We start from the raw sequence: 15,344 nt of genomic DNA on the forward strand, positions 1-15,344 counted from the left end.
AGAAATAAATGGGTTGCAGTCGCCACAGACTACGTCACACGCTTTGCCATCACTAAAGCACTGCCGACAATCTGTTCCACTGACGTCGCTGACTTTCTCTTGTACGAAGTCATTCTTCATCACGGTGTCCGCGGCAGCTGCTTACTGATCGAGGAAGGTACTTTCTTTCACGTGTTGTGGATGACATTCTCCGCGCCTGCTCCACTGAGCACAAGCTTACCACCGCTTACCATCCACAGACAAATGGATTGACCGAGCGTCTGAACCGAACGCTGACGCAGATGCTGTCAATGTACGTTTCGCCAGATCACGGTGACTGGGACAAAGCACTCCCCTTTGTCACGTTAGTGTACAATTCTTCACGGCACGACACAGCTAGTTTTTCGCCATTTTATTTGCTATTTGGCCGACATCCAGCATTACCATTTGACACGCTCCTTCCTTCGGCTGCCCCCTTGTCTACTGAGTACGCAAGCGATGTCGTTTCTCGAGCCCATGCAGCCCGTCAGGTTGCCCGTGATCGGCTGCACTTGTCGCAAGCGCACCAAAAAGACCGCTATGACAGTCGCCCCCAAAGCGTGCACTTCTCGCCGGGGTCTCTGGTACTTCTCTGGACACCAAATCGCCAAGTCGGCTTATCAGAGAAGCTACTATCACAGTACCATGGCCCCTACAAAGTGTTGCGACAACTTAGTGACATGAGCTGCGAGAATCGCACCCCTAAACAATGCCTCTTCGACCCCCTCACTCCAGACCAAGGAGGTTAGAGAAAAGTTGCTGGAGTGGAGAGGGGGCGCTGCAGCTGAAGCCATACACCGCCATCTTGCCATAAGCAGTAAGCACGCCTGGCTTCGTCCGTGCAGGTGCCGCATTACTGCCGCGGAGACGAAAAAAGAATGTGTCCGCGAGTGTGGCTCTAGGAAGGAATAATGGTGTCGTCGTGCGTCACCTACGGGTGCACAAATAGAGCGAAGAAAGCATCGGGAGTTACTTTTCATCTGTAAGTACCGAAGTTTGTTAGAATGCATGCCGTGTTCACCCACGCCTGCTCGTTGTGGACCTACTTATGTGGCCGTGTTTCCGCTTCGCTCGTCTTTGTTTTTTGGGATGACATCACGTATTTCTTGTACAGATTCCCCAAAAATGCCGAGGATCGAAAGCAGTAGAAACAAGCGGTTCGTCGAGAAGGCTGGGTGCCTAAAGACGGGGACCAGTTGTGCTCCGTGCATTTCACTCCGGAGTGCTTCGATCGAACTGGACAAACAGTTCAGCTGCGACATGGGAGCTTGCCGACGGTGTTTTCAGCGTTCCCAAAGTACCTGCAAAAGCCAGTGAGTGTCATTACCCAGTCCGTATCGCAGCGGTATTAAATGCCGCTGCTTCAAATGGGTTCATTTAATGCGCGTTTTCGTCACTTGTAAACAAAACTTTTGTTCTTCTCGGATGAATTTTTACCTTCGATCGTAGTAATATTTCGCGCCACAAAGCTTCGCGATACTGAGCTAACTGCCTTCCGCTCAGCAATACAACCGTTGAAACATACAGGCAACGTGGTACGTGATATCTGAATGATTATCATTCATATGTAACTCAGTTCATTACGTAGCTAGTGAGGTTCCTTGCAGGGCATGTTCTGTGTTTTTGTACGTCCACTGCTTATTCCGCGCGACAATTTTTTTCTAGAAATATTGAGCAATTACTTCATTATGATTTAAAATAGCCTCGTTTGGCATGCAGAATTACTCTAACGCAGTGGTAATTTCATTACAGGAGAAAAGGAAGCGGCCTCAACCAACACCTCGGGCTCTTCCCGCCACTGGATGTGTAGAAGTTGTTAATGTTGGACGAGAAGTGGAAGATGGTGCCACGACATCACCCACGAAAGAGCACTACAAAGAATTGCTCCGTGCATCAACAGAAAAAGTAACCCAGCTGCAGAAGAAAGTTAAAGTTTTGCAACAAAACAAGAGACGGATCAGCAGAAGAAACGAGGTGGCTAAGGAAATGATGAAGAAACTCAAGGAGCAAAATCTGTTGTCAGAGGAAGGCACAGAAGTGGTGGGCGCAACTTTTTCACCAGAGATTCAGCAGCTACTTTCTAGAGCACAAAAAAAAAGCAAAAAGGCAAGTACCCCTCAGAGCTGCGTGCGTTTGCTTTAACGCTTCACTTTTACTCGCCAGCTGCGTGCGATATGTTCGATCGAAATTCAATGGAGCTCTGCCAGCACCTCGTACACTCAGAGAGTGGTACCGGTCAGTGAATGGGGAGCCAGGGTTCATGGCTTAATCATTCTCCTTTCTTGAGAACCTTGTTTAAAGTGTTGGGAATCCGCATTGTGCCTTAATGGTCGATGACATGACCATAACAAAACAAACTGAGCTTCTTGAAAACAAGGTTGTCGGTTATGTTGACTTAGGGACAGGCATGCAAGATGACAGCATTCCGGAGGCAAATAATGCATGTGTATATAGGCTTGTCGGGTTAATATGCGACTAAAGCTGCCTGTAGGCTATCTCCTTATTGATTCGCTCGCAGGGTCAGAAAGGGCTGAGCAGACGAAACAATGCATTGACAGGTTGGCAGCTATAGGAGTGCAAGTTGTTTAACTCACTTTTGATGGTGCAGCATCGAAATTCACAATGGCAAAGTGTCTTGGTGCGGATCTCCAACTCAGCAGTGAGCACTTCACGACAAGCTTCGAGAACCCTAGTGATTTGAACAAGGTCATCTACATTATGTTAGACGCATGTCACATGGTAAAGCTTATCCGCAATTCTCTGGCAACTGCAAGTCACTTGGTTGACGAAGATGGTGGATTTGTGACAAGTGGCCACCTTCAATGGGAGAGGCAGAAAATGAAAGTGCGACTTGCTGTCCAAGTGCTGAGCGCGTCAGTTGCTGATGCCTTGGTGTTTTGCGAGCATGAACTGAAACTGCCTCGATTAAGGGGGGCTAGTGCTACTGCGAGGCTTATCAGAGTTTTTGACGACGTCTTCGACACCCTCAACTCTAGGAACCACTTAGCAAAGTCATTCAAGGCTCCTATGCGCAAGAAAAACGAAAATTGCTGGAAGTCTCACTCTGATGAAGCTCGAAGGTACATCATGGCCCTGAAGGACACAGCTGGTCGCCCTGTTCTATAGTCCCCAAAGAAGACAGGGTTCCTTGGATTTATTGTTTCATGCAAAGCATTGAGCACATTTTTGACCACTTGGTAGTCCATGGAACTTTGAGGTATATTTTAACTCATAAAATGAGCCAAGACCATGTTGAAACATTTTTCGGCTGCATTCGAGGTCGAGGTGGGTTTAACAGTAACCCGACATCAGCTCAGTTCACTGCTTCGTATAAGCGCCTCCTAGTACACTCAGAAGTGACGTCGTCAAGCGCTGGCAACTGCTCACCAGACAACTGCTCCATCCTCAGCAAGTCGGCGACCATTCTCGAAACAGAAGACACAGACACCACTGTGGCAAGGCGACCAATCATGCAGCCTGAAGATCCTTATTATACTCATCGATTGGACATCCCGGAAAGCTTGTCATCATTTAGCCAGTCTGTAGCGCCATACATTGCTGGCTTTGTTGCGAGACGTCTAGGTGCCGCTAGCCTATGTGAAGAGTGTGTAATGGCCCTTCAAACAGAAGAACAGCTTGCCTTGGTGAGGCATAAGAACAGAGGGGGGCTCATTTCACCATCGGAGGTTGTTGTGTTCATTTGTACAGCTGCAGAGAAAGGTCTGCGTCGAGTACAGGCAGAATTCACAACTCTCAAGGCTTTTCACTCAAAATCAAGACACCTAGTTTTGGAAATTTTTGGCTGCCCGACAAACAGTGGTTTTCAAGTCTCAATAAACACATCCTTGATGGTGATGCCTTGGACAACCACATTTACAAATTGTGTAAAAATGTCGTGGAATCGCACATAAAAATTCGAATTCACCACACGATCAAAGAAAAGAACCGAAAAATGACAGCAGACAAAGTAAGGTCTGTTCTGACTAAGCTTGTACTTTTCAAGAATCAGTAAGCAATGTTTTCAAACCTACTCGAGTGATCATTAAAGTTGTTCAGTTGCAAAATAAAAATTTCCTGCTGTTCAGTACCTCGTATAATAAACAGAGTACTGGCTGTAATAAAGATTTTTCATGACATATTTGTATGCATTACTTTACTTTCACAATTTAAAAATTACACAGATGACAAGGAGGTCTCATCACGAATTTGTGTGCCTTGGTTGCATTGCGTTCCTGCCTATGCCAAGATGGCCGTCGCCCGCTCAGACCGACTTCACCCCTCAGCACTGGCACGCATAGAGGGCCTTCACTCCAGCAACCTTTATCTAACCTCCTTGCTCCAGACAGACGTTGTACACGTTGCCAGACTCAAACCGTATCACCCTCCTCGTTCGTCGCCGCCGTACCAAGCGCCGTGACGGCGCTCCCGCCGCAGGGGAGTGATGTTACGATGCATCATCGACAGGAGCAATCGTGGCACTTTGCGAAGATGAAGAAGACACCTGTGCGTTAGGCGCTTGCGCGAAAGGCAACTCAGACATCTCGTTCGGCTGCCGATTCCCGGTAGACGCTATCCTATAAGCCTAGACCTCGCCCCGTCACAATATGAAACCGCATTGCTCACAAAATGTGTCGAGTCAAATGAGTGAACTACAATTTATTTTGAAAATTATAATGAAATCTTCCTTTAAACTGGCCTTTATGAAGCCTGGGGAGAGACAAAGCTCTCTGAATAGTCTACGTTTCTGCACACTGTCTTTGGAACAGCTTGTTGTGGTGACATGTAGCCTCGAAACATGGTAATATATCGGTCACAAACGAGTGCTCAACTAAGCCGACGCCGCTAATTTCAAATGACGGCGGGCAATCCCGGCACCGATCTGTGGCGACAAAACAGACGCCACGGAAAAACAAGCATCAAACGACGCAGAGCGCACGCCTCCACTCCACCTCGAAGCGGCCGCCACAACAGTCACGGATCAAGCGTCAAGCGATGTGTAGAACCATCACGGTTGTGGTTGTAAGGAAGAGAAAAAAGGCACCTAATTTCTGTCTGCCTGAGCGGTGACACAGCACAGTGCCTTATAGGGGTGGGTGAAAGGAGGGATAAAAGAAGAGAAGGAAATAGATGAAGAAATAGAGAGGCAAGCGACGGAAAATAGGAGATAGGAAAGTGGGGATCCGGTCGAAGCCGTTCAAGGGTGAGGCACCACAATGCGACAGCTGGACGACGTCAGGAGACCACGGAGCGCTAACTTCCAACTGAGTTTATCGCGCAGAGCATGAAAATATATAGAGGAGACAGTAACCATGTGATAAAAACCATATGGCACAAAGAGCAGAACAGGAGTAAGAGAAAAACAAAGACAAAAACACAAAAACAAAAGCACAGAAAAACGGCAAAGAAAAATCTATAGGAAAACGAAACAGAAAGGTAGAAATAATATAACTACCTGCGCGCACCGAAACCTTCGAGGAACCTGAGTTCCTTCTCGGACAGAGCCACGGAGGGCTTGCTAATACAAGGCACCTGTTCACGTGCCATCTGCGCGGCCTCGACAATGACTCGGGTGCGCTCATCTCTGTGCTTGTACAGCGTCGCTGTGTCCTTGAAAAGGGGCACACAATTGCACTCCGTGCAGTCCTGAGCAAGAAAACCATCTTTCCCGTTTCTAACATCGTTAGCGTGTTCTCTCAGTCGATCGTTCAGACACCTTCCGGTCGTTACGACATAACAAGCACCGCATCAAAGGGGGGTTCTATAGACAACTTCCCGGGAGCAGGCCGCATACCTGTTTCTATGTTGAACTCTGCATTCCATTGATCACTGCGTTTTCATGGGGTTTGTAGATTTGGTGAGGCTGATTAATCTGAATGGTACCGAGAACAGGACACCAACTCCAACACGTTTTCCGATTTTCTTGAGCCTGTGTGATATCTGGTGTTTGTATGGAATCACGGCTATCCTTTCACGTTCTGTATCCGTGTGGATCGGATTCTGTCACTGCCTCTGATCTGCTTTATTAATCCGCAGTATAGTCTCAGCAACGGAAGCGATAAATGCCTCGGGGAAACCCGAAGCCTTAAGGCGGGAAACTTGAGCTTTGAAGCTCACAGAGATATTGTGGGCACACGACCTATTTAAGGCATTCTCAAGACAGGTTCGTAATATGCCTCGCTTAACTAACTTGCTGTGAGTGGAAGGAAAGGGAAGTATAGGTTTCTGCGCACGTGGCTCATAACACCAACAGATGTGCTGTGAGCTAAAAACCAGTTTTAAATCCAAAAAACGTAACTTGTCATTCTCGGGCATTTCATGTGTCAACACAAGAGGCTTTAAACAATCATCGAACACACCTATCGTTTGAGCCGCAAACGAGTAAAACATAGAAAAATTATAATTTAGAAGAACCAAGAAATCATCCACGTATCTGAATATTTTGACGACATGCGAGCCTTCTAACTTTTCCTGCAGTTTTTTGCCCATTTTTGCCCATAGAAGATCACTGAGTAGAGGTGCTATGCATGAGCCGATTGAAACAGCCTTTCTCTGCACATAAATGCAATCATTCCACTGAACGAAGGTAGACGTAAGGTACACCAAAGCTAGGTCAAGAAATTCTCGCGAACTGATACCAGTTTTTAATTGGAAGTTCAATTCTGTTTTTGTCACCCTTGTTCTTATATATTCAATAGCTTCGTCCCCTTCTAGCTTAGCACCTTGAGCTGTAGTTATAAACCTCTGCTCTAGGCGCGTCTCATTTCTCAGGGAGTGTAGATGGTTGCAAAATTTCGCAGCTGCCTTTCTAACTTTTTTATTTATTTCTGCCAGCCACTCAGCACCCTTTCTTCTAATCTTTTCATTGATCAGAAGGGATGCATCCCTTAGACAGCTTAGAAAGATTTCCCATTTTCTTTCTACATCATGTGTCGTTTCACCCCGCTGCTTAGCATGTCTGTGTTCCCTAGAGACTTCCTGGCGTTTTGCTATGGCTCTCTTAACTTCCTCATCCCACAAACTTTTGGGTTTGTGTCTTCTTTTCCGGGGTGACTTGTTTCGTGTCTTAGCAAGCTCTAGCTCAAACAGTCTAATTAGATTCGTGTATGTCCACACTGTTTTATTATCCTCAGTGATTACTTTCTCAATTTGTTGAGTACCTATTTATATTTGCCTTTCTGAATAAAAATTTTCCTGTGATTGCTTATCTTGTCTCCTTCCCACTTTCACTGCTGTTCCAAAATTTAGCTTGGTATGTTTGTGATCACTACCCCGACTTCTGGAGCCACCTTCATCTATTAGCATTCTCCTGAGCTTATCATACATCCTATGTTACATCAGTGCGTAATCTATCTTCTACTGCAGCCTTCCTATCTCCCATGTTATTTGCCCTTCACACTACTCGGTACTGTTGCAAATGATCAAATCAAGCCTTTCACACATATCCATGATCATTTTGCCTGTCGGGTCGGTATACCCATCTCTATCTTTTATGGGCGCATTCATGTCTCCTATATAATTACCTCGAACTCTCTTCCTAACTCCTGAATGTTCTTTGATATACACTCTACCATTGCCTGGTTTTCCTCTCTGGCCTTTAGAGTGTGGGATAAGCCCACACTCTAAGAAGCTTCGCCCTTAAAAAAATAACAGCCTATCCACGGAGTGAATTACGATGAGTGGGGCGAAGCGTCCGTCAGCCCGTCCGTGCTTCCGTCCGTCTGTTCGTTCTTGCTAGCGTCCATCCGCGCGACCATCCGTGCGTCGATTCATGCGTCTGTCCGTTTGTCCGTACATCTGTCCGTGAGTCTATCCATCTGTCCGTACGTCTGCGCGTCCATCCATCCGTCCTTCCGTCTGCTAGTCTGTCAGTTCATCCGTGCAACCGTCCATCTAGTCAACACTCCAAGTACCGCCATCTCTCATCTCGCAACCCCTGTGGCGCATACCCGCTGTAAAGTTGGTATGTGCCGCCGGTTCCATGGCTACATACATACATACATACATACATACATACATACATACATACATACATACATACATACATACATACATACATACATACATACATACATACATACATACATACATACATACATACATACATACATACATACATACATACATACATACATACATACGTCCAGTGGCTAAAGTACTCGGCTGCTGACCCGCAGGGCGCGGGTTCGAATCCCGGCTGCGGCGGCTGCATTTCCGATGGAGGCGGAAATGTAGGCCCGTGTGCTCAGATTTGGGTGCACGTTAAAGAGCCCTAGGTGGTCTAAATTTCCGGAGCCCTCCACTACGGCGTCTCTCATAATCATATAGTGGTTTTGGGACGTTTAACCCCACATATCAATCAATCAATCAATCATTACATACATACATACATACATACATACATACATACATACATACATACATACATACATACATACATACATACATACATACATACATACATACATACATACATACATACATACATACATACATACATACATACATACATACATACAGAGGAGCGACAGACCCACGCCATAAGGAGCTTCGCCGCTAAAAGAATCAGTAAAGAAATTCAGCTTAACTCTTTCTGATCAAATATTCTACAGATTGTGTCCATACAAACCTTGAGGCGAATCTCCAAATTTCCAAGTTCTTCAAGAAAAGGAACAAGTATTTCAAACTAAAATTGTTCCTCTAATTTTTTGACTAAAGCGTAACAGGATTACTGTTACAATACTTTTTTTCCCGCTAGACAAGCTGTATCTAACACATGGATCTTATACGACTTTCTTTATTTGGCACGGTTGCATTATTGCAGGAGCTCGAAAGAAAGGCATCATGCCACCTATTCTGAGCTTGTGCTTGCTCAAACGATATTATGTTCCTTTTGGCTATACATTTAGCGGCTAGATCGGCCTACATGTTCACTTTTGGCTCTATGTGGTTTCATTTCTGGCTCTTTGTATGATCGCTCTAAGGAGAACCCTGCTCTATAACACCGCTTTGCCGCGTATCACGTACGAGAATCACTCGTGAAGAAATCTTGCATTATTTACATTCTAAATAACTGAACGTACGTGCGCAAGTGAGGAAGTCGTTTTTTTTTATTGATGATGCTCCTTGGTGTCTCTGTTCAGGCGATATTACTGCATCGGTTTCTTTGACTAATAATTCATGTTTCACACGCTACTGTCAAGTGGTTCCCTGCGCATGCTGGGTAGCGGGACGTGGGCCCGAACCGCAACGAGGAGGCAGATATGGAGGCACACGCGCTAACTATAGCCGCAAGTCTTCGTCAACACACTCTTAGGAACCGGAACAACCCGATGCCGAAGACGAAGAGTATTTCATCGTGACCTACTGTGACGTTCTGCAATGGTAGAGAACAAGCAGACGCCTCTGCCCACCGCATCACCGAGACCTACAACGCAGCGAAGAAACCACACTACGGCAGTTGTAGGTACAAGCCATATGGACCCCCGTCTGGGCACAGTACGTCTGCTCCGGAGGTATACTCCACAGATATATGCCAATTCTGCAAAAAAGCGCGAGCCACCCAGAGACATCTGCTCTGGGACTGTGCGCCGCCGCCGGGTAACCGAGAACAAATGCCAACTAGTGTCAGCAGCAAAATCATGAGCCAAGAGTCAGGCAACGAAAGAGACGTGTCCAGCACGTGCTTGGCATCCTGGAACGCCAGCTGCTAAAAGCGGTGCCCCTGCGGGTTTGAAGCGATTAGGTTGCTGCTCCGGGACGCCTGGGCACGCTAGCGTCTTCCTTTAATTCCCCTACCCCTTCCCCCTTTATGCTGGATCAACAATAAAGTTGTTTCGCTCATCATCATCATCATCATCAGCCTGACTACGTCTACTGCAAGACGAAGGCCTCTCCCGTGTTCCGCCAGTCAACTCGGTCACTCACTCACTCACCGACAAATAGCGCGAAAAATTTTACAGTATATACCAAACAACTCACCTACAAAGGAAGCCCCCAAGAATAGGAAAACAAGGCTTGGCGAGAACATGTCGATTGATGCTGAAGGCACATTCCAATCCAAACACTCGCCCTTATGAGTCTGCGTGCTTTGCAGAAGTGCACAGAATAGGAATGGAGCATATGTCAACACGCATGAAGCAACGCGATCTGAAAGCGGAATACTCGGCGAGAAACTATTGGTGCGCTCTTGGGCAGGAAGGAGGTACGTGTACGATCCAGGAAGTTTATCTTTATTGCCCCGCCACAAGACGATGGAGGGAGTATAGACGCAACTGGTGGTATCTCGCACATCGGCTGCGCCATGAGCGCCTCACGCTGACGCTGTCGGAACACGCAGACAGATATACAGGCCAGCGAACGCCGGTGTCACCCTCTCGCGTCCGGACTGTGTGTCATCACCGAGGGAGAGGAGATTCGCGATGAAAGGTTGCGGTCCTAATGGCTTCGACATCCACGCTGGGAGAGGCCATTCACGGCAGATATAGGAGCTCTTCGCCAGCGACCTCGGCGAAGCGCCCCTGCCTATCGCTGGAGCGAAAAGGGCATCACCAAACGTCGCTTCTTGACTCAACGTCGAGTGGGCCCGCGCCGTTTATAGGTGTGCACACTGTTGAAAATATATGTACTGCGACCCATTTTTTTTTAACCTGAACGAGCGAGCATCGACGACCGTGTCAACAGGTGCCGATGCTCGGCGTCCCGGTGTCCGATTTCAAGAACAGTTTGGCAGCTGCCGTTCATCAGGCACGCGCGTGTCTTCGTTCGTTCAGTATCCAGCGCTTATCGACATGTTCGTCGTAAAAAGAAGTGGGCGGCCATACCATTTCCGGTGCTCTTGTGGTCTATCTGTCCAAAAAGGATGTGCATATGCTTTCTGCACATGGACCAACGCCAAATCAAAGTGTGGCTCCGTGACCACCGATGAAAATCATTACCAGCGTACATGATAAACTTTTCCGCAATTCTATCACTGTTGTTGTCATTCACGAATATTAAAAAAACGGAGACTCCACAATACTTCTTTGTGGGGAAGCGTTTGGAGACCTTTATACGTTAGCAGTCTTACACATTACCCAAGCAACCGCAAAGAGTACTCAAAACATTTTTACCACTGTCTAAGATGCAGTGCTACGTTTTAAAAGACAGGAAGTGGAACGAAGGACACACACACACACAAAAAAAAATGTCAGAACATCACATGCGTCGACCGACCCGGGTGAAGATGCACACATAGGCGGAAAGAAAAAAAAGGAAAGGGGTGCGAAAATTTATCTGTTCTTGCCCGTACATCAGGCGAGCCTTCAACGCATGCGTACGGATCTACGTCAGTGATAACAATTAAGGTAACTGGTGTTTGTTTACACAAGTTAATCAATGATTGACTCACGTATGCATGCACTTCCGCTATTACTGATATGTCATGCATCAATTATCAGACGTGTTTTTTCTATCCTCCGCCGGTAGAAAACTGCGCATTCATCAAATTTCGGCATGCCCTTAAACTCACGGCATTGTAGAAAAAGGATGGAAGGAGAACTTCCAGTCAGCCATCTCGTATGTTCCGATTATCTCTGGTTAAAGCAGCAGCCCGTCTGTTCTACGTAGGCCGCAGCTGTAAGGAACCTTATACACCCCACCAGTAAGGCATTCGGTGAACTTTTTCGTGTGCTTTACGATACAAATATTGGTCCGCTTTCTGTACATTACTCGCTCATCGTTTTTCTGCACAGCGGCGCAAATCTTACCCAGCTCTACAGCAACTGTAAAAAGCAAGGTGTGCACTGTATCTACTTTTAACTTTCATTGGCCGGTGAGACACCCAATAAGTGCGAAAAAATACCCACGACGTGGCTCTGCTTATCTCTTTCTGCAGCCGTGTCAGATTCAACAAAGCCAACTTCTTTGAACGTTCAGTCCAAGGAGGTTATACTAAAAGCTTTAATATAACCTCCTTGGTTCAGTCATAGTGGCCACTACAACACAAAAATAACCTGAATCTGCTACATCCTTGTGCTAAAAGTCTTCTCATTAACTTAGACCAACTTGTTACCAGCTTTACACAGCCCGTTTCTTTTTAAAAAGCTTTGCGTTAGTGTTGGTGATTTCAGATGATCAGTGCTTGCTAACCATTTAAACGCAGGAAGGCGTTGCTCATCGTCATAATCAAGCACATACCTTAAAAGGTAGTTGGTGATCGCACTTCTTTGATTTCTGTACTGTCCTTCGATAGAATACGTTCCTATTGTAGTATGAAATGTACATTAAAAATATCCGTTTTCACCTGGAACCAGATAAATTTTCATAAAAAAAGTAGAAATATTGACAACCGCAAAAATTAGACACCTGCATAGATATGTCTTTGCTGTATCGTAATACTATGTAAAAAATGGCAGCTTATCCACGGAGTGAATGATAGAGAGTGGGGCGAAGCATTCGTCCGTCCATTCGTTCTTACTTCCGTCCGTCCATGCGTCCGTCTGTGTGACCGACCATGCGTCCATTTGCCCGTCCGTGCGTGCGTCTGTTCGTGCGCCCGTCCCTGCGTTCGCCCATGCATCCGCCCCTGCGTCCGTTCATGCGTCCATCCATGCATCTCTCTGTGTGTCCGTTCGTCCATCTATTCAACACTCCAAGTACCACCATCTCGCATCTTTTCATCATATATTCCCCATATAGAAGCACCGCCATTCAGCGGACATTCCAAGGACTAAACGAGAGGTGGTACACGCAAACTTTCTTACGGCTTCCGCTTCGTGTCTACTTCCCACCATTAACCACCTCGAGTTCATGGTATATACTAGTTCATTGTATTCACGGCACTGCGGCTCAGCTCGCTAAACCTTTCTAAAACTAAGGAGGTTACAGCCAGCGAGTATAACGTAGCAACCCTTTCTTGTCAGATAGTGCTCAATGTACATGCCAATGGTTGCTAATGGGAATCGCAGCGTGCGCGTTAACTAAAAGCCGAATGCTCCTGTCTCTCATTCTCCCTTAGCAGCCATTGGTATGTACATTGAGCACTATATTTTATTGTTCAACAACGCACAGAAGAAATCTCCCACCGGCACCACCTTGGAGGTCAAAATGTTATACTCGTTACACACTACAACGGCTACGAGGGACGAACAGGCACCGTTATAAGAAGTTTAGCCCCTAAAAAAAGAGCTCTTGAACTACTGAAACAGGCCACTTCTAAAAAAGAAGCACTGGCTAGTCCGATGATATCTAGGTGACGCGTATGGGAGGCTACTGACGAAATCATGCAGCGTTGGTTCCGCGTCTATTTCGCGTCGAATTGTAACCGAACGCCACTTAAGGCCGGAAGTCAAGACCCGCGGGCTGGAGCGATACGTGATCCGAGCGGAACTTGCCCAGCAGTTTCAAAAGGCATCCAACTCGCTGGGCTGCTTTTAAACGTTCCTTTTTTTTTTCTTTTTGATGCCTTGCAACATCGCATGGCGCACCCGTCGAAGGAAGGCGAACTGCATGGGATAAAAATTAGGAAGGGAAAGTTCCGCGTTTGCGCGGCAGATTAGTCAACTGCTCGAGTTTCTGCATGCTCGTACAAATATTTCACTGCACTGTGTGCAACTTTTTCGGGCAAATCTTATTATTCGTTACACGTTTCTGCCGTGGCTGTCGATGCGTTGTGCACGAACAACCTAACGACGCTGAGTGTGCATAAACGCGTTCCTCAAAGGTGTGCTGGTCACAGGTGTCTTTGCATGAGCTGCTTTTCAACAAATGGAAAGAAGCACTTCACCGCGTTATTCTAGATTGATATTGTCACGGGGTCGTGACGTCGACGAAGGAAGTAGGCTGTGGGTCCAAGAAGAGACTGATTATTTGGGCCTATTATGCCAGCGAGTCCTCGTCAAACGTCCGTGCCTCTGAAAAAGGCAATCTGGGTCAAGGCCAGCCCGCAGTCCGCCTGGCGCGATCAACTCGACGGCGTGAACACGCGCGGCGCCCCTCTGGCCCACGTGCATTGAGTCAGCTGCGCACGTGACAGCGAGCCGGCGTCCTCGTGTCTGGTGGTCTGACGCATGGCGCGGCAACCCCATTGGAGGAATCTGCCCTGACGACCAGCGGCGCTTCTGATTGGACATTTTGGTTGGACCCGGTGCCTATAAAAGAAGCCCTGCGGTGCGTCGCGATCGGAGGTCCTATGAGAGAGGAGTCCCCATGTCGGAGAGCCGACATGTGTGTGAGTCAGCGGTCTTAGGCGAAAGGCTGATCATTGTGTTAGAGAGGAGAGCTCGGCTCTTCGAGTCTCTGTCGGCCCCAGTGCCGAAATTGTAACGCCTCTGTATATATGCTGTACATAAACCTTGTTTAACTCACCGTCGTCTCGTCCGCTCGTCTTATCAGCTCTGCGCAGAAGCAGTCGCGGGCTGAGAAACATACGCTACCAAACGGCTGGTGACCTTCCCGGCGGAGTTGGAAGCAGTGGCGCCATCGGGACCGTGTTGGCGTCGCCGTCTTTCGCAACAGTGGTGGCTTCGGTGGGATCGGTCCGTCGTTCGCAACAGGCCACAGAAAACAGTGATACACACTGGAAGGGATATAGCTGCGAACTGAGCGTCGGCCATCAATCAACTGACATGGCCAAGTGCGTTGGTACTTATGCATTGATGATGATTGATTAATACATGAGGTGTAACAACCACTATGTTATCATGAGAGACGCCGTAGTGGAGGGCTCCGGAAATTTCGGCCACCTGGGGTTCTTTAACGTCCAACCAAATCTGAGCACAAGCGCCTACAGCATTTTTGCCTTCAATGAAAATGCCGCCGCCACAGCCAGGATTCGATCCCGCGACCTGCGGGTCAGCAGCCAAGTACCTTAGACCCCCGCCAGGGGGCGGCACTTGTGCAAGTGCCATCCGATATTCCAGCCTTATCACTGGTCGTCGCGCGAACTATGGAATAATATTTATTGTTTGCTTCTTGCGTGCAGTCTCAACGAAATTATCTACAATAATCGCGAACCTTCTTGAACAATGAGGCGCAGTTTGCGCCGAGCATTCCTGGCAGGCTTTGTTGGCGAAAACCGCATGAAACAAAAGGTGAAATGAGAAAGGTGCGCGGCAATATTTTCTTAACTTTTACGTATTATGACGACTTGGTTGCCACGGCGTATGACGACTCGGTTTATTCTCGGGAGCGAACAAGCGCCACGCATGTGAAGTAGCACACACCCGAAAAAGGACGATGATTATGAGCCCAGACAGACGATGATGGCTGACTTCTTCTCAAATGAGGATGACGTGCCTGATATATGCGCATACACTAATTCCCTCCACGTGGAAGCGGCCAGCCTGGTC

The 15,344-nt window shown here is 47.3% G+C and overlaps 1 protein-coding gene across 2 annotated transcripts in view; it reads right to left on the reverse strand.

Moving 5' to 3' along the window:
* Nucleotides 1–10,211, reverse strand: part of LOC119181596 (receptor-type tyrosine-protein phosphatase T) — a 224,056-nt gene extending 213,845 nt beyond the window's left edge. For both annotated transcript variants that reach the window (XM_075875913.1, XM_075875912.1), the window contains exon 1: nucleotides 9,997–10,211. In XM_075875913.1, the coding sequence (XP_075732028.1) occupies nucleotides 9,997–10,045 (49 nt within the window). In that variant the 5' untranslated portion in view covers nucleotides 10,046–10,211. The remainder of the gene's footprint in view (nucleotides 1–9,996) is intronic.
* Between the last annotated feature and the right edge of the window lie 5,133 nt (nucleotides 10,212–15,344).

Source organism: Rhipicephalus microplus, chromosome 10 (genome assembly GCF_043290135.1).
Source record: "Rhipicephalus microplus isolate Deutch F79 chromosome 10, USDA_Rmic, whole genome shotgun sequence".
Taxonomy (NCBI): domain Eukaryota; kingdom Metazoa; phylum Arthropoda; class Arachnida; order Ixodida; family Ixodidae; genus Rhipicephalus; species Rhipicephalus microplus.